A 19,444-nucleotide genomic window follows, 5' to 3' on the forward strand; every position below is an offset into this window, starting at 1 on the left:
AGGATGCTTTGCCGATAAAATGTTAATGACTTTCCCTTTTTTTGCTCAATTCCAACTGTCAAATTTCTTCACTTAACAAGACTCAGTGTTGTCACATACAGTGTTACAGTGAAGAAATCAGACTTGAATTTGTACAGATGACATCCTGAAGTTAAAGGTTTCTGCTGAGAAAGCACCACTCGGCTCCTTTTATGAGGAAGACTTTGAAGTTGATGTTGCATGCCAGACATTTTGATGACTGCATGAACCATCACCGCTGTGAAAATGATTAAAGAATGCCTTTTAACGCGCAGTAACAGCCTGACAGGTGTTGCCTGCAGTTGTCACCTTTCAGTTCAGATGTTAAGATGCAGATATTAAATACATTACTGTTCTCTTACCTTTTTCATTGCCATCCTTCCTTCTTTTTGAATGGAAGGTAAGGGTGAATCATTGGAACATGGCTCAAAGACAAATGATTGTTGGTAAAATGTTTATTTTTAGTGAGTGTTTGTGTGTTAATGCATGTGTTTTATTACGTTTCCTTTTTGTCAGGTGGAGTGGTGTCATTTGTGTGTTAAAACTGTCTGGTCAGGTTTTCAGGTTCACATACATGCCTCCTAACATAAACTAGATTATAGGGATGAAGGTGGCATTTGACGTGGCCAAAGCAATCTTATTAAATAAATTATCAGCAGTTCTGTAATTGACATTAAACATATATATGTATATTTTACTTGTTTCAACAAAAAACAAGGTAAAGATAAAAAAAAATAGCTCTTTTACTCATTCATAAGCTTAGTCATGTATTAATTCTCATTTGCCCCCTGAAAGCAGACAAATAAAATCAAACACTAGAGCAGGATATGAAATATTAGAAGTGTTATGAACTGAGCTGAAACTGATGTTATTACTGTGGAAAGTGAACAAAAAGTGTTTATTGTTTAACATTTTGACAGTTTAGAGGATTATTGGACCCAAAATTATGGTTGAGCCAGAAATCCACACAGTACCATAAACAAATGAAACCAACTTTAAAATGAGCTTTAAAGCTCAGAAAATTAACATGTGGTTTTACTAGGAACTCGTAATGCTGACCTGCTCTCACAATCAGAATCACCTTTTTGAATTTTTTAATTGTTTCCCTGTATAAATTTTTTAATGATTTTACTGTTTTAGAATTTGGATTCTCCATGCAATAGTTGTGAATTACTGACATTTAATTTTTTAACTAAATAAATTTTACAATCTTGGTGTACAAACTGTAACAATGCAGTGGAAATAAAATGCGGAACTTGCACGTTACTGGGCAAAACAATCTGCATAGTCAGTGTAGTGTACATTATAATGAAAAATAATTATGAATGGGGCTACCTCGATGTGTCTGTTTTTATACAGTGATTTCAATTTTGCCAACAAGTTGTGTTTTTGATTTTCACGTTATCATTTTGCTTTGTCTGTATCATCACTACTGAAGTCTCTTTAATTCCCTGTTTATCCACAGTGGTTCATAAAGTAAACTTTTTGATGGGATCGTCCATCATACAACAGCTCTGCTGTTAGAAATATCAATGTGAAGTCAGTTTTGTCAAACCTGATAAACTCTTAGGCCGTCTTTTGTCATGCTGACTGAGTGATTTCAGCTCTTCTGTTGATTGGACAGCTGTCCCCCTTAAACTGCGTCCTCATCATCTTTTCTCACTTTCTTTCAGCGTGTAAAACCTTACTAAACAAAAAGTCGGACGGTGTGAAGGTAAGCTCTCTGACCCATGAGGGTTTTCTTAATGTGACTTATGTACTTAACTTACTCTCCTTATCTTTATCTCCTTTTTGGTCTGTCCCCCTAATTACTGTCTGAGACCATTTTTAACTGTGATATGATGGAACAAGATCAATTAGATCACCTCTGTGCTCTGGTGCAACATGGTCTTTTTTCTAAAGTCTGTTTAATATATTTTAAAGATTTTTGTGACTTAGGGGGATAGGATTTATTTTAGAAATGAACTAGGTACTTGATTATGTTCATAAGAAATCAGTTAACTCACATTGAGATTAAAGTAGATCTAACGAGCTTACCTAAAGATTAAAAAGCTTTTAAAATGGTGTTTTTAACCAGCCGCTTTTCTTTGACTCACAGCGATTTTTGTTTTGATCAACAGTCAGCGTCAGTGCATGCAATGAACTGCCGTACTCACCAAGGGCAAAACAAAACTCCCATTACATACAGTAACTTAAACAGTAACTAAACCCTTAAACATTAGAAAATGCACAACCAGTTATTGAACACCAATAAAATAATTTCCAATATTTTTTCTATTTTTTAACCCCCCTTTTTATTTGCAGCTGATTCAGATTTTTCTGAATCCCTTTATCTCATCTTTATTCCTGTGTAAGCTTGTGCAGCTGTTTTGTTTTTTACTATCTTTCTGGGATCAATCTGGCAGCTTCACCTTTTTGTCTTTTTTGATTAGTTCCCGATGAATCCTTATTTTTTTCCCTCCTCTTTTCCATTGCTGTCTGTCAGAAAAGGAAGTCCAGCTCAAGTGTTTGTTTGATGGTGAGATCGGCTCTGTCGTTTTTGTTCATTTTTTTTTTTTTAACTTTTTTTTTGTCCGTCTTCTTTGCGAGTCTTTGCCCGTCCAGCTCTCCCTTTACCCTCTCTGTTTCATTTTTTTTTCCTTTTGTGCAGAGATGCTTTAGGGGTCGTTTATGGCAATTTTTGTTGGATTTTTCCAAATTCATACAACATCCTTGCATTCCCTTCCTCTGGAAGCGCCACCAAAACCATTTAAAGAAATAATACACACACACACGCTCTTCACTATCCAGTTACCCCCTTCTGATGTGCGACTCATTGACCCATGGATCTGCATTTTCGCTTCATACCTGACCATCACCGTGGGACAACTGAATCCCTGCTAATCTCAAGATACCACCATTTTTCTTTTTTTCAGTTGTTGCATGTTTATCGTACCCTCATTATGTTTCATTTAAGTGAATTCTTCTTTCCCCTTTTTACCGTAAATAAAACGGCTGTCTTTGTCACCTGCAGATAAATTCTCCGATATGAGCTAGAGAAAGTGTGAGCTTCTAAATTCTGAATATAAAATAATCAAGTAAAAAGATTGTTTTCTTATTTTTCAGGTCTGTTGATCTGTTTGGATGGCTACATTTTTCCCTCACTACATTATTTTCCAAAGTAAAAGTGATACAAAACTAGTTAATAGTGTACATTTATTAGTGGTAGGTTTGCATATCTGTGGAAAACATAACAAAATAATTGCTTTAGCTGCTTTAAATACAAAGTCCAGTTTATCCTCATCTCTCCCAAAAGACGTTACCCTTTCAAAAGAACATAAAACTTTATTAAAAGAAAAGTACTACACAGTTTTGTTTATTTTTGTAGATGGAAACTGAGGTTCAAGATTGCAGGTTGTACTAAGAAATATCTCGGTTTGAGGCCTAATTAGCATTTTCAGACATTAATAACATGCTGTTCTGAATATTTTGATTCTGGTAAACAGCCTTTTTGAGGAGGCTTGGGGGGGGAATAATCTTAAAAGGACCTCATGTTTGTGTTTCTGTGCTTTTCTATTCCAAATTCTGCTCAAGTTGTTTTAATAGCACTGAAGTGCTCAGATTCACCAAGTTAACAGATATGGGGTTTTTTAAAGAAAGAGGAACAAGGCTACATGTCGGCTCATGACCTTGATCAATTAGGTCCAAACAAAGTGGCTCCACAATGCTGTCATGATTGCAGGTGGAAATATATTTTTTATATTTGAACTTCTTGAAAGTTAAATGTTTCTTATTCATGAGAAATGTTTCTCCTCCAGCCCTGAAATGCAGTAAAAGATGTCAAATCTGTAATCTGCCTTGTTGATGGTGTCAGCATTGCACATTAGTTATTCTGTTAGAAGTTGTTCCTAGTAGGCCTCAGAGACTGCCAAAATACTGTTTAAAGTCACACTGGGGTAATTTGCTCTTCTGAGAGTTGCAGAAAAACAGCTAAAAACTCCCAGCACTTTGGCCTTAATCTTTCACTGACGTAATCCATTCGTCCACACCTCTCAACTTTCCTGTGGGAATATTTGTATTCCCCTTTCCTTCCAGTTAGCTCGAGGCCAAAAGGAGAGTCCAGCTGAAACAGTGTTCTCTTGTTCACATCATACATTCCAGCCTCAGTCTGCAGCTGTAACATAACCTATATCTTAGTCATCCAGCGGAAACATTACTACAGCTTTTAGGAGCAAGCGAGTGAAAAATTATGTTAACTCGTAAGCAAGACAGAAATATGCTTAAAAGGACAGAAATATCCAAACGTGTAGTCCTTATGGTTTTTAAGCTCTCTAAACACATAGATCCTACATTTTCCATAATGCAATCAACACCATCTTTTTGTCATACCCTCTCTGCCTGCTGAATAATTTTTTTACTGTACCTGGTTGTTTTGTTTTTTGTTTTGTTTTTGCTTACAAAAGCTAATTTTTGGCGAGTTTTGCAGAACGTTTCTTTATGGCTTGCACAAATCACCACAGTGAAGTAAGAAACGCATTGTAAATGTGTCTCCTAGCTTGGATTGCACTTCATGACTTTAATTATATTAGTAGATTCTCCAAGAGTGCAGCCAATGTCATTTTAATTACATTTTGTACTACCTATATCATAGCTAAACAGAAATATGAATTCAGAACATATTTTTTAAAATTAAACCTTCCTTCAGCTGTAAAAGGCTGATGTTGTATTATCGTCATCCTGCCGTGCGGGCAGGACCAAAGTTCCTGAATGCAATAACTCCAGAATGAAAAAACACAGGAGCTTAAATTCCACCGTAGGTGTATTTACTAAAAAAAGTTGTGACCTCGACCTTAATGCCATGTAATAACTTGAGAACAAGGCAATGTATGATTTTCAAATTGATACAACACGTGTATCCACTAGGAGGCTGAGGGGGTATCGTTGGCCGCTGTATTTTGTTTTCTTTAAAATTAAAATTTAAATGTTGCTGTGAGTGTTTTTTATATTAGCAGCCAACATTTGAAAAAGGTTTAGACAGATTTCACTTTTTAAAACTCAAAGCCATAAATAGGATCTGTTCAAGATGATCCTTTAAGTAGTTTTGTGTGTAAAATAGGCTTTACTGTTATCTTTGCGTGAGCTAATGAAGGGGAAAAACAGCTTAAACCACATATCTGTTGCATGTGTTCACACAATAGAGAAAAACCTGCTACCCAAGGCCTTTCACTGCATGCACAGACCTGGACTGCTGAGCTCGCTTTAGATACAGACTGATTTCTCTTTCTATCTCAGCAAATGATTCACATTTTTTTAAGTGCTGGGGAAGAAAATAAGTCATTCGCCCTTAATATATGCTTATTGTTAAAATGCACTTTTCTGTTAACAATTCACAATTTTATTAAAGGCATAAAAATATTTTGTTTTGGTTACTTTGTATCTATGAGTTCTATGATCATGAAAAGAAACGTTAAAACTACATGCAGAGCAGAAATACTGATGATTGCACCTGCCCTTTAAAATGCAAAGATAGGAAGGTGCAGATAAATAAATTAAGTTTAACATCTGCACATACAGCTCTTGCCCTGACTGTGCAGCGTATAGTCCGTGTAATGGCTCCATTCCTTTATTCCACCTATGATTCCCATAGCTTGGTTCATGGTTTAGTGGGAGGAGTGGGAGTCACTCTGTGTTGTGTTTCTTTGCCCCAGTCGCAGGGAAACAACAGTAAAAACAGTGTAGTAAGCAGCAGCAGCACCAAAGACAGCAGCATGTCATCTTCAGCACCAATGGTACCTCATCTCTATTTGGTTTCTTTGCTTTTAATAGCATCATTTCATTGTTTCCCATCTTCTTATCGTTTAGTTCTATCCCCTCATAATCTTTTTGTCGCTTCCCATATTAAGTAAAACCTTTTCCTTGTCCTCTGTCTCATCGATCATTGTCTGCGTCTCTGCTTCCGTTTCGAACACAAACTGTGATCTTGGCGGTGAATTTGATGACTTTAAAATTAAATGACTGGCTTGCCCCTTTGAGTTTGTCTCTCCTGGCTTGTGTTTTACCCATACCTCCGTGGACACACCTTCATATATTTACCCGGTGCCTGACAGGTAGACAAATGACTTTCATTTTCCAGTACAACAGCAGACACTTCAATCAAGTTCTGCTCAACCACATCCTTGTGACTCCTTTGTGTGTTCAACTAGGTCACCAGAGCTTTGTTGATGCTTTGCCTCTGAAGTGGAGGTTATTGCCTCTACATCAAAAGATGACCTTTCACAAATTGCTCTTCAATTTCTGAATGGTAAATGATGGGGGCTTCTGGGTAAAACAGCAGCCTGAGTTGACAAATGAAAAACAAGCCATATTTTTGCAAGAGGATGCAGCCCCTGTGTTTGTGGGATCGAGTCATTTATACAACATACAAGAGTTTGTATGATGTTTGTCTCAGGTTGGTTAAATGGAAACGATGGCAACATAACACACGACAAGGAAATGTGCACTGAATGTGTACTTCATTTCTAATTAATACAAAAACTTTCTGTCTCCTGACATAAGTATCATGCCTATCATGTCTTAAGCCTAGCATAAGACTAAACCAAAACATCTAAGTAACAAAATCTAGCACAAATAGGCGTTTTGAAGACTTAAGAATGTTTCCAGTAATTAACTTTCTCTATAAATTCAAAATGTCATTTCATACTGTTTGTTTTCTTTAACAAGATATTTCCAGTCTTTATTGCTAGCTTTTAGTCTTATTGAATCTAACATAGTAAAAAAAAGATTTGGTATTTAATTGTTGTAATTTTGTCATGCTTGTCTGAATGTCAGTGGGATTACTTGTAAAAATAAAGATTACATTAAAACAAATAAGACCTTTTTTGCTAAATTTAGTCCCAAATAATGTTAAAAAGAAGGTAAACTTATCTTACCTTAGCTTGCCTTTTTTTGTCAGAGCCAGCCCACACTCTCCAGTTTCAAAACAGCAGATCTCAACAGTCAAAATCCTCAGTTTAAAGCTTTATAAAAGGCTTCCATCATTTATGTACGACATTTACCACACAAACATAACAGCATCAGTATTTTTATTTTAATCTGCAAGAATGCATTTGTATTTATATATATATATATATATATATATATATATATATATATATATATATATATATAAATAATATTTGATTCTTATAGAGCACAGACTGCCTTCCCAGCAACTGGACCAGTCCCCATAAGAGTTTACAACCTGGGACTGTCGTCTCGCTGCCATTACTTGTAATACTTTAAATTCTGCATAATCCCATACGTCACTGAAGGGGCTGCATCTTCTAAAAGTTGGGTCCAGGGTTGGTGGAGATCATGCAAGTGCTCCTGACTGACTAAACCAGGATACCGTGGGTTTGTTTTCCACACTGTCCAGTACTTGAGCTCTTGAATTGCTTTGTGCTAAATGTTTATGTCACAGGGTCAAGGCTGGGGATGAGGAGTTGTTGCACAAACACAATTCACCATTAAACCAGTCTTCAGCCCACATGGGATGGAGGGTTGAGATGTGAAATATTATCTAGTATTTATCCATTTACTAGCTTAGCTTTAAAGTCACTATAGCTATGTGTAGGTTTTTGTAATATGGTTTACAAATTGCAAACCCCTCCTCCTCAGTCATGGCCTTGGCTGGTGGTGGATATGTGTATAGCTGTGTTCATGGCTGTTTTCATCCATTTCGGAGGTTCTAAAACAGTCCTGTAGGCCACAGTGCTGGTGAATGGGGAAACAGACTGATACTGAGCGCCTTGACATCAACAATCATGGATTTTTATTACCATAAATGTTCCACAGCCTCTGCACTGTGCTTTGTTTTGGTGTGCCCTCATGCGTCTGTCGTCATGATATTCCCTGGCATCTTTTGCTGGTGCCCACCCCCTCCCTATCATACACTCCCTGCATGGTAAAGTGTCTCCTACCTCCCCCCAGGAAGCCCAGACAACTGTTGTACACAACCCAGCAGACGGCACCAAGGTAAGCTGCTTCTACTCCAGCCTCAAGCCACCAGCCACTACTACTAACACTCGTGGAGGATTTTCTCTAATATTTCTGCATACACCACCATTAAAATAATTATACACTTCATGTTTAAGGTGATAATCTGCTTATGTAAGAACACAGGAATACAACCTTTGATATTTTCATAGTTGTTTTTTTTTTTATTATTATTTTCAATCTGCTTCCCTTTGAGATGGTTTAGTTGATCCTCAGTTTTTTTCCCCTCAGAGCACCTGATATTGACAGACTACAAACTTTTCATTGCCTTTTCCAAACTTGCAAATACTCATGGCACCCTACTACTACTCCTTATGTGAAAGAGAAAATCCTACACGCACAAACAGACTCTTTACTAAAACAGGAACCAAGTGCTGCACAGCTTTCACTGTTGTGTTGGTGCACACACGTTTGTTAAATACCAGTGTCACTACATATTCAAATGCTGATGGTGTTGCACTACTTCCTGTACACTGAAACTTTTCTCACATTGCCACATGGGCATGTTTCCTCTCGAGAAGCGGTTCTGCACTAATCTTCTCTTACACACGCCTTCCTGTTAAAAATTCATTTTAAACTGCTCCCACACGTTGCCGTAATGTGTGGCTCTCTGCGCTTCTCTTCGCTGCTGTTCTGGCTGGTTTGTGCTCCTGGGAGGGAGTCATGTACCCGTCCATCTGTCCATCAGGTTGTCTCTGTGTTTTTATAGGCGTCTAAAGCATCCCAAACCTGTCTCAGCTACAAATTAAAAGATGATTGTCCACCTCTCCCTTATCCAACTTTTTCCTCTTCCACCCACTCCTCCTCTCTCCATCCACCTCTCTTTTTGTCTCACCCCTTTGTGTTTGACAGGGCTCCACTGAGAGCTGTAATAACATTGAAGAGGAGGAGATGAAAGGTAGGAAAGGTACTTGTCCAACTTTCACCTACTCTGCATGCATTGGTTCACTTTGCATCCAATCCAGATCAGATAGATTAAAAAAAAAAGACAAAATATTTATTTCCTCGCTTTATGTTAAGGTGATGCATGTCCTCTAGGTAGAGCTTTCAGGAATCTGTCAACTCTGCTTTTCCACTACAAAAAGCTTCCGTCAGAGCACTTCAGGCTGGGATAGTCAGTACGTTTTGGAGTTGGAGGAGCATTGCAGGAAAGAAACGCTACGTCTGAACGCTGTGCTGTGCATGTTGACTGACTTAAACAGTACTGCTATGCCAGATAATATGCTTTTTCTGTTGTCTCGACTAATTCCTGTAGGAGGGCCTAATGGGCGAGCCTTGTCCTCAATGCTGCACTCACACTAAGGAAAATAACCAAAAATATTGCAAGCATGTGAACTTGTGAGCTTGTTGGCGTTGAAATAGATGCTATAAGACGGGGTCCAGGTGTGTGACTAGTCAGTTGCAGTCGTCAAAGAAACTTTGGTGCATCAGAACGGCAATGAAATGACAAAGGAGTCAGTCCTGATTGAATAATGTCAGGTTGGCAATTAAATGCAGTCTGCTTGTGATGGTATGGGAGTTAACGGTGACAAGTCGGCACGAATCTGCTGCTTCCTACACACAGAAATTCACATTAACTACTTATACTCAGAAGATTTCTCCATAAAGAGAGATGTATTGCTCCAGGACAGATATTTAACTGCAACCTTGCTTTTATAAAGCATTAGAACCAGAATACAACCATTTGGCAACCAGTTGATTTGGGTCCTTGCTGTAAAAAGCCATGCCGCAGATGAGTTGTGGTCATTGATGCTGACTGACTCAGATTGATGACAATGTTTGTTTGTGAATCAGATGGAAATTATATACAAACATTTACTAATCTGTCCTGAGAAGGATTGCAGTCGGTCTGAGTCAGAAGCATCCCACCAGGTGACCTGTGCAATCATACGGGTAATCAGTTGCCAAATAAAATTCAGTGCAATGAACCATCTTTTTTTCTTCTTCTTAGTTGCAAGGTTCGTATTTTTACTTAAGTGACTGAGCTATAAGAAAGTTAAATATCAAAGCAGGATGAAGGTTTGCAGTCCTACCATTTATTTGGGATAGATTGTTCTACAAACAACAAATGAAACTAACGTTAATTACTTCAAAGTAATTTTTTTGTCTTTTCTGGAGGATTATCTGCAAATGTTTTGAAAGATGCTGTAATCACTTTAAAGTTCTGCCCGTTGTGACTTTTAATCACAGTTGTATTAGAAAGTGAAAGCCATGGCTTTGGTGAGCAGTACCTCATGGATCTGCGGCAGGGATTAGAAAGAATGACTGAGAGTAAACACTGCTGTGTGTAGAGAACAGGAGTATTCTGCTCTTACAGTAATTACATCATCATCTGAATAAGTCCAAACAAAGGATCCCTTGGTAATGACACCTCCAAAGCTCACTGTTGTGTGTTCCACGTGACGGTATCTTTGCCTCATTTCGATTGTTGTTTGCGTAAGTGTGTGTATGCTGCCATCAAACACCACTTAAGCCTTTAATTAAGCTATCTTCAGCCTCAGGGATGACCTTTTAAGGTTTCTCAGTTGAAAGAAGTAGCACAGAGCTACCTGCAGCTTACCAGAAAGGAGTTAATCCTGTTACTTAAGGCGATGTTCATGGATTTACTACCACTTGATCTTAAAAAGCATCACTAACATGCAATCAAGATGCCTTTGTTTATCATGTCTCTATTGTCTATCTCTGAGTTTGAATGCTTTTATAATTTGTTGGATGAAAGAATCTGCTTGATTAGTGTTAGCTCTTTTGTCTACAAGGCTGGATGTTAAATCTTCAGGTTGTGCGCAGTGGTTTGCACCATCCCTTCACAGCAAGAACATTCTGGGGTTGAATCTCCGGGCTCTTGCTGTGTTTCCATCTGGTAATCCGGACAAAGACATGCATATTAAATTGGCTGGAGTTGTGAATAGAGTATAGATAGAAATGCGTAAATACGTAGAATAAAGTGATGTGTGACTATGGTAAAATTGACTTGTGGTTTTAAGTGCTTCAAGTGAACAGTAAGAAGAGCTTGTGTCTAACACAAAACACAAGAAGAAAACAGGAAAGGCCTTAAAGATAAAGAACAAATAAGATATATCAAGCAGATTGTGTTCAGATTTCCAATCTTCTGCAACACGATGAACTAAAACTCTTCACTTTAAACTTAGTTGTGCTGCAGTCTCCTAAAACCAACTGTAATTAAACCGTTGCTGCAGAATCGTATGCCATTTTGTCCTGGTATTTGCTGCACATTTGAGGCCAGTAATAAATTCCGTTGTTGAAGGTTGTGTTGTGTGTGATCTTTCTCATTTCAAAATTAATCTCTGAAATTAGACATCAGGCTGCTGTGTCTTAATGCTGAAAGCGCGCTCACTTCAGAGCACAAGTGTAGCGCGTTTGTCATGTCCAGCTTGTGTTTCTTTGTAGTTTCTGGTTTGTGCAGCTGGTTTCTATGTTGCAGATCAGCTCTTTGTGTCACTCTTTTTATCTTGCGTTGTGTGATAATATGCGCAGCAATAGCTTGTAGTGCCAAAACATTTAGCCAGCTAATAGAGAAGTCATTTTGCAGTATAGCATTCAATAAACTTGATGATTTGCTGATTTCCTTTGGTTTACGTGAGGCTTAGAATTGCATACCTTTCAAAGATGTGATTGACACTGGCAGCCAGTGAGTTTAAGGTGGATTAATGGATGGACAAATGATGAGTTCCTCTCAGATTTTAGGAACACCCTGTGGCCTGCCAATCAGCATGTTTCTGTATGTGTGTCCTGTGATGAGAGCAGCGGCCACCAGTGACTCTACCAGTACAGACAGTGCAGGGTTAACACAGTCCAGCACTATTGAGGAGCAGGCGCAGACCCCGTCTCCTCAGTGCCCACCGCTCACCTGTAAGTCAGCTGCAGTTCACCTGATTCGCCTCTCAGCTCTGACCTTTCTGGCCTTTTCCTGCCACACCAGACAACAATATTTCAAGACCAAAATAAAACAAGCAACACAAGACATTATGGCGGTAAAACAGCGACACATGAATAGGAATATTAGCTCTTCGAGCCATCACCGGCGCTTGTACCATTTCCAGCCCTACTGTGCTGCCATCTACTGGCGCTCTAATATAACTACAGTTTACTGCTTCCCTTCTGTACTATATCTGTATCCAACTTCTTCAACCCACTATTTCATATATTGCAAAGTCATGTATATAACCTTATTTTACCGGGATGACTGTATCTACCTGCAGCTGGTCCCCTGCAGGAGGCTGTTAGCAGCCCCAGTGTTCCTGTAGCTCAGCCCAGCCCAGCTCAGAGCTTGTGTCCTGCACCAGAGTTCACTCTTTCACCCCCCCCAGGCAGCAGCAACCTGCAGCAGAGTAAGTGACAGGCAGGTTTTGGTGTGTTTGTGCAAAGGCTCCGAAAGCCTTTTGTTCAAACTGTGCGTCATTTGTTGACAGAAGACTTTATGGACATGCAGGTCTGAGTTTTGCTGGACGTTCTGGCTTAGCTGCTGCATGTTAGCTGATGTCATTTACAACATGAGAATCCATAAAGTCTGGTGTGTGAAAATCTCTGCTGATTACGCTGTGAGTGCGTACATGGAGTTAGTGGCTTTGTGATCATCTCTGCTACAGATTCAGTTTAATAACTGGTGTTTTTGATGATGATTAACCTTGTGCAGTATTTTTTGGTGTTCTCAAATTCAAAAACTGTAGTAAATGATCGGTTTTGTTTGTGAAATATTTTTGGAATTCCTTCAGTCGAGAGAAGTTAGCTTAGGTGTTTGTTTTAGAGATTTCAGGGTTCAGTGGCCTGTTGAACATTGCATACAGCTTCAAATACTCTTGATTCTGTGTTCAGTATTGAAGTATGTGATGTGTTTGGGTGACCTTAAATGTCACTGTCATTTATACCAGAGGCGGTGTTCCCGTGTGTAGAGCTTATTTCAAATGTCAGGCAGTAAGTTGAGGGAAAGCATGCGACGTGGATGTGCATGTTCAGCCTCCAAATGATCCCTGACAATCTGTGACCTCTTGTGTGCCCGCCCTCCTCTTCCCACCACCTCCTCCTCTCTCTGCTTGCAGCTCGTAAACAGGAGATAATAAAGATGACTGAACAGCTGATTGAAGCCATCAACAATGGCGATTTTGAGGCTTACACGTAAGTTTTTATATATAAATCAATAGTATTTTGTGTGTCATCAGTGTTCAAGTACTCTTACAGCTCTGTGCTAAAGTTTTGAGCTAGTACCACTAATTGAGCAATAGTTCTTCAGGCTGTCTCGAGGTCTTTCAAAGCTTAGATGCTTTTTTCAGTCCAGTATGCGACCGTTTTGAAAGGAATGTTTTGGGGGGTGGGGGCTTTTCCTTGCTGTATTAAGCCACTTAACACTCACTTGTGAATCATTCACATATGAAGTGTCTACACAGACAACTTAGCAGAGAACCAACTGAAAATTTTATCTTTAGGCACTTTGTTTATAGCAGCAGGTGACAAAAATACAGTTTGTTCCCATTTCTTGTGTTGAATTTAAGGAAAATGCCATCAATAACATAGTTACACAAGAATAAAAAAAAAGAGCTATTAGCACAAAGAGCTATTAGCTGCAAATGTGTTGCATCTCAGAAGGGTGTGCAGTGTGTCCATAAAAGATTGATAAGTGTTGGACAAAAACAAGAAGTGGCAAACTTAAAAATGTATCTACAAGAGATGAACAGTATTTGAAAGACCTGACACAGAACCTGAGAGATGCCTCATCTTTACTATGAATCCAAATTTGACATTTTTGGTTCAACTTGTCATCAGAATGAATGGAGGAGGTTAGGAAAGAGGTTCAATAGTGAGGCCATCAGAGTCTGATCTACCATGTATTTCCATCGGGAAAGTATCTGATTGGCAACAGCTTCATTTGCACTGTCAGTGCAGTAAAAGCATACCTGAATAGAAAACACACTATGGAGCACTTTCAGCTATGGATTGGCCTCCCCAGAGCCTGGACCTCAACATCACTGAAGCAGTTTGAGATCACCTTGTCAGAGAAAGGTACAAAAGGCAGCCAACATCCAAAGAAGAGCCTTAAGTTTCTTTCAAGATGCCTGGAGAACTATTCCAGGAGAAATTGCAAGAAAGCTTGCATTAAGGTTCAGGCTATGTTAAAGAGTAAAGGTGGTCATACCAAATATTGACTTTAGGTTGTTCAAGCTTATACAAACTCTGTTTCTGCCTTATACGCTGCATTTTTGTACATGTTTAAACATGTAAAAGATTGAGCCCATTTTCCTAGCAAGAAATTAGAGACAGCTCAGGACTTTTTCACAGTGCTGTAGATTACTATGAATTTCTCCTTTTATTTTTTGGTCACATTTGCAGATTTTACTCTTTGTCATTGTTCACGTGAGGATACTCTTGATTGATTTTTCCTCACAGGAGAATCTGTGATCCAGGACTAACTTCTTTTGAACCGGAGGCCCTTGGAAACTTGGTCGAGGGAATGGACTTTCACAAGTTCTACTTTGAGAATCGTAAGTTACTTTAGTGGATTTTTCCTTCAGTTCTTGAGCCCTTTGAATCCACAGGGGCAATATAGTTGGCATTTGCTAACAAGAGTTTAGCCTACAGTGATATGTTCATTTACTAAAGTTTTCATTTAATGGTCAAATGTAACCAAACATGTTGGATCTCTCTACCCTCTAATTTAAGACTGCAATAAATTTTTAAAGTTGTAGAATCTGCAAGCTTTGCTTCCTCTTTTTCTCTTTTCTTTTAATTTAATAACAACATTTGTCCAATTTACAATCTAAAATCTAGCAGATCATCAGTGTTTTGAAGTGGTGAATCCAATGAATTAAAGAAAATATTAAATTAATAAAAATATATGGAATAAATGCAGCTGGGACATTAAAGCCATAAACACTACAATGTGTCAATTCTACCTTTACAAATTAAGTTAATGCATTTTGCATTTTTCCATCATAGTTCTGAGTAAAAACAGCAAACCGGTGCACACCACCATCCTCAACCCCCACGTCCATCTGATCGGCGAGGATGCCGCCTGCATCGCCTACATTCGTCTGACGCAGTACATAGACGGTCAGGGACGGCCGCGTTCCTGCCAGTCTGAGGAGACTCGTGTGTGGCATCGCCGTGACGCCAAATGGCTCAATGTGCACTTCCACTGCTCAGGGGCGCCAGCGGCACCCCTGCAGTGAACTGAGAACTCAGGCCCAGGTAAGGTGATGCCACCACCTCAATACGACAGCCTGAAAGGTGCAATAACAGTTCAATGCCGCATAAAAGCATTAATGTGGACTGCAAAATGTCTTCGCACAGGTTATTGGGTTCTTTAATGATTTTTGATGTGCAGCATCAATCTAAATTGCAGTTTTTAATACTTAGAGCACTGAAATCTTTTTGTCCATCTCCCATCTACATTATCAAACACTTTAGCATTCAACTTTAATTCAAACTACTTTATTTCTGTCACTAGGCAACTTCTACAACTGATACTCCATTATTTTGGTTTTTGTGTATAAAATTTCAACAGCATCGGCTAAAGCTAGATCACCTAAAACTCTAGTGGCACATTAGAGAAGCAGGCCTGTGCAACAGTTTAATGATATCCATCAGAGTTTAAAGGTACTCATTGTAATCAGAGATATTAAGAGTTGTTGAGTAAACTCAGTGTTATTAGGCAAAGAGCTGAGTCGCATACAATATGAAGCATGTTGTCCATCAATATAATAATAATGATAATACTTTATTGATCCCTGTGGGGAAATTCCTCTCTGCATTTAACCCATTCACTCAGTGAAGCAGTGGGCAGCCAGTGTACCTTGCTCGGGGGTACCTCAGGGTAGCCAGTCAGTGGATTGGAAGCCGACCACTCTACCTACTGAGTTATCCCTGTAATATGTATAAGTAAAAGAAGAGTGATATTCCTTTCACTGTATTTAGACAATAGTGAAAACAAGTCAGTTTAATAGAAAAATTAAGGGGCTTTTTACAGGGATGCCCTGTGTTCCCCACTGCATTCAGTCCACCAGCTGTGGAAACTGAGAAGAATCCATAACACAGTAAAATATTCTTAGTGTATTTATGTGGCGCTTTTCAAGATAACTATCACAGAAAATAGCTAAAAACAAAGACAAGGAGATAGAAAATATAGTTTAAAAAGATTAGTTTTTAATCTGCTTTTTAAAAGAGTCCACAGATCTCAGGCTCAGTGGGAAAGCATAAGCTCTGTGTCCTTTAGTTCTCATCCTCAACCCCGAGACAACTTACTCACTAACCGCAGTGCTCTCCTTTTTCCAGCTTTGCCTGAAGTCTAAAGCTATTGGGAGCATTTATTCTCCGTGGTCGGAGCGGTGTCTGGATCCTGCCCAGGAAGAGGCTGCTTGGAAAACACCAATGTGGGAAACATACCTTACAATTTAAAAAGAAAAAGAAAAAAAGCCACAAACCAAAAAACAATAAAAATTAAAAGAAGAAAAAAAAAAAAAAGCATATCTTAAAAGCTCGACTGAATGACCGACCACACCGACCAACACCAATCCAGTCCAACCCTAGCTAGATGATGTTGGGGCCCAGCTGATGTCAGCCCCTTTTTGCAGATGGTGCATGCTTCTGGTGGCAACACAGGGGTGATGCTGTCCCGATCCTTTTCTCCCATGGCCTTCATTTCCCCACTCTTTGTTCGTCTGCCACGTGGAAAAGTATTAACATGTTCAAAATTATGTATAACAAATGAAAAATAAGTACACTTCGCACAGAGACCGGGGCAGCGAGGACGTCTGGGGAAAAAGTGATTTCTGTTCAGAGCGTCTGTTTGAATCCAGTCGTTTTAGAGTTGTAAGGTATTTGTGGGTGGGGTTTATGGAAACGGGAGCAACTAATATTAGAATTTAACACCAGATTTAAGCGTCAGATTTGAGTATCTGCACACGATGTTTTAAGGGGGTTCAGGTGTTACTGAAGGGACCTTTATTTTTATTTTGTCTTTTTGTAATATGTATTCTGAAAAACGTTTTATCTCCTGAATGAGGGATACTGTTTTAAAGTATTTTGTGTTGGAAAAAATAATCATTTTTAATCAAGAGGGTTTTTATTTAACAGAATTGTGTATAAATGGATATTTATATAGGACAAAAGGGGGTGGAGGGAGGCATGATTTACTTCTGAGGTGTAGGTAGGGGAGCTGAAGATGAGTGTGATGGTGTTTTCGGCTTTTTTTTTTTCTCGTTTTATTTGGTCCCGTGTTGTAAATACAAACATATTCACATGCAACACACACACACACACAGTCCCTGTGCTCCAGCCTTTGAGGTGGAGCCTCTCCTGAGCTTTAGACACGGCATCCAGGCCAGCTCATCCTGAAGTTGCAGAAGGCCTCCATCTGTCTGCCCTGCACTGTGTGCATTGGAACACTAGGCAGCGCCATTGGTCAAAGTCTAAAGCTCCTCACGTCTCTAAACTACCTGGTCTGAAAGCATGGATGCTCTCAATCTAACTCTTTAGTTTCGTTTTGTTTGTGTCTGTGTGTATGTGTGTGTGTGTATTTGATGTGAAGCATGATTTATCTTAACTCTCTGATGGCCTGTACTGTTTTTGCACAGACACTTAAGACTCGATGCTGTTGTGGTCGCTCTTCTGAGGGAGTGAACCTTTCTGCAACTTCAGGTTATGCTTGCCAAAATCCTTCCCTCTCACCCTACCTCTGCCACTCTACTTTCATCATTCCTTCCCTTTTACAATCTCCACATTTGTCGTGACCTTCGCTAACCAGTTCGTACTACCATCTTAGTAGCACCACGACGTGTGATGATGATGATGTCACCCTTATGCCTGTCTCTTGTTCTGATTGTGTTCTTGAAATAATTTGTATATTGTCAGTCTTGGCTTGCTGTACTTCTGTGTGAAGTCCTGGCATTATTTAAAAAAAAAAAAAAAAAAAAAAGCATGTTTAAAAAGGAATGCAGCCGAGGGAATGGACAGGAGGAAATTTTAAAAAAGGCACGATGGGAAGAGGGCTACACTGGCTAGAGGGCTCTGGGACCTTCGCTGATCAACTGCAGTCAGTGAATTTGGCCCCGTTTAGTTTTGTTTTTTTTGTCAGATTCTGTTGTAAATGTTGTAGCTGTTAGTGTTTTGATCTAATCTTTGATATTTTCCATTTGTTTTATGCAGAGGTTAAAAATATTAAGGGTTTGAATTGAATGGAGATTCATCCCCTCACACACAGATCACTGCACACACCGAATGCTGAAATGTTGGGATAAAGATTTCTTCTTGTTAAATATTTTTGGAATTCACATCATGAAAGCACATGAGATCAAAGATTCTGCCTTTTAGGAGGACAAAAAAAAAACATATCTGTGTTTCAGTGGTTAAACTTTGCAGCACTGTGTCGTAGAAACTTTGTGAGTGTGTGACTTTGTACCAGTGGAGGGGTGAGGCTTGCTATCTGTCCTGTCCCGTGCGGCGCCGCTTAATAGTAACTCATGCACCACCCGTCCTGTTGCTGGTGGTCACCTAAGAGCAGAAACCACATCGAAGCTTCGGACCATCGCATATCTGTGCGCTAACACGGTAAACAGACTGTAGAAAAAAGAAAAAGTAAATACATTTAAATCATATGTGAGCCCCAGCCTACTGTATCAAGCGCCTGTGCTGTGGACATATCTGACATGCCATGAAAACTGTGTCTCCTCCCACTTTTTGCACCACAATGAAGCGTTGTAAAACCAGTACTGAAACTGTGATGTTTTGTATGGTTCAGTAGTTCCATTTGTGCTCAGTTGTTTGTTGATGAGATGCTTTTCTTTCATTGTGTGTGTCTGTGTGTGTGCGCTCGTTTAAATGGAATGGGGAAAATACAGTTAGGCTTTAACGACTATCTTAGAAGGAGGAGAATTTATCAGAGTTTGCCAGAGTATTTGGACAGTTGACATCAAGCTTTTTTTTTGGTCAATTATGACAAAACCAAACTAGACTCAAATATTTTGATATGCTGTAGCCGAGAAAGCTCAGGCAAAACCAAAAATATTAAAGGCTGAATTCCTTTAAGTTTTGACTATTTTAGGGCCCTTGCACTCACCTCTGGTCTGCTTTTGTTAGGCTGCAAGTGAGCCATCATTGATGTTAATATGTGAGCTGCACAGGCTTAACAAATAAGTTTTCAGTTAAACGTTAACAGTGATTCGTCAACGTTTGTGACCTTACAGTGAGTCTGCTCACGACTTTAGTCACACAGGTGGTGTGCAGATCCATCTGTATCCTGTTGCAAGTCCATATTTTTTTTATTCTTGGACTTTTACTGACTTTATTATTCAACTTAAAACAATTCTGTCCTGTCCCCCTCCTTTAACCTCCTAGGACCTGGCGTCCACATATGTGGACAACACATTTTGGGTTATTTAGACTAAAATACTCAATTTTGCTCTAC

General features: G+C 39.2%; 1 protein-coding gene across 19 annotated transcripts in view; it reads left to right on the top strand.

The window, feature by feature from the left end:
• Positions 1-19,222, top strand: part of camk2g2 (calcium/calmodulin-dependent protein kinase (CaM kinase) II gamma 2) — a 94,995-nt gene extending 75,773 nt beyond the window's left edge. For 2 of the 19 annotated variants that reach the window (XM_085427521.1, XM_085427522.1), the window contains 9 exons: positions 1,692-1,732; positions 5,706-5,786; positions 7,966-8,010; positions 8,884-8,929; positions 12,252-12,380; positions 13,089-13,164; positions 14,431-14,525; positions 14,980-15,231; positions 16,315-19,222. In XM_085427521.1, coding sequence (XP_085283647.1) covers positions 1,692-1,732; positions 5,706-5,786; positions 7,966-8,010; positions 8,884-8,929; positions 12,252-12,380; positions 13,089-13,164; positions 14,431-14,525; positions 14,980-15,212 — 746 coding nt within the window. In that variant the 3' untranslated portion in view covers positions 15,213-15,231; positions 16,315-19,222. Of the gene's footprint in view, positions 1-1,691; positions 1,733-2,503; positions 2,537-5,705; positions 5,787-7,965; positions 8,011-8,883; positions 8,939-11,796; positions 11,902-12,251; positions 12,381-13,088; positions 13,165-14,430; positions 14,526-14,979; positions 15,232-16,314 lie in introns of all 19 variants that reach the window. The other 17 variants (XM_085427525.1, XM_085427529.1, XM_085427526.1 and 14 more) reach the window with 9 other exon arrangements.
• Positions 19,223-19,444: the final 222 nt, after the last annotated feature.

The sequence above is a fragment of the Rhamphochromis longiceps genome, linkage group LG13 (assembly GCF_057381845.1).
Source record: "Rhamphochromis longiceps isolate RC_006_pf linkage group LG13, R_longiceps_female_GT1.1, whole genome shotgun sequence".
Classification (NCBI taxonomy): domain Eukaryota; kingdom Metazoa; phylum Chordata; class Actinopteri; order Cichliformes; family Cichlidae; genus Rhamphochromis; species Rhamphochromis longiceps.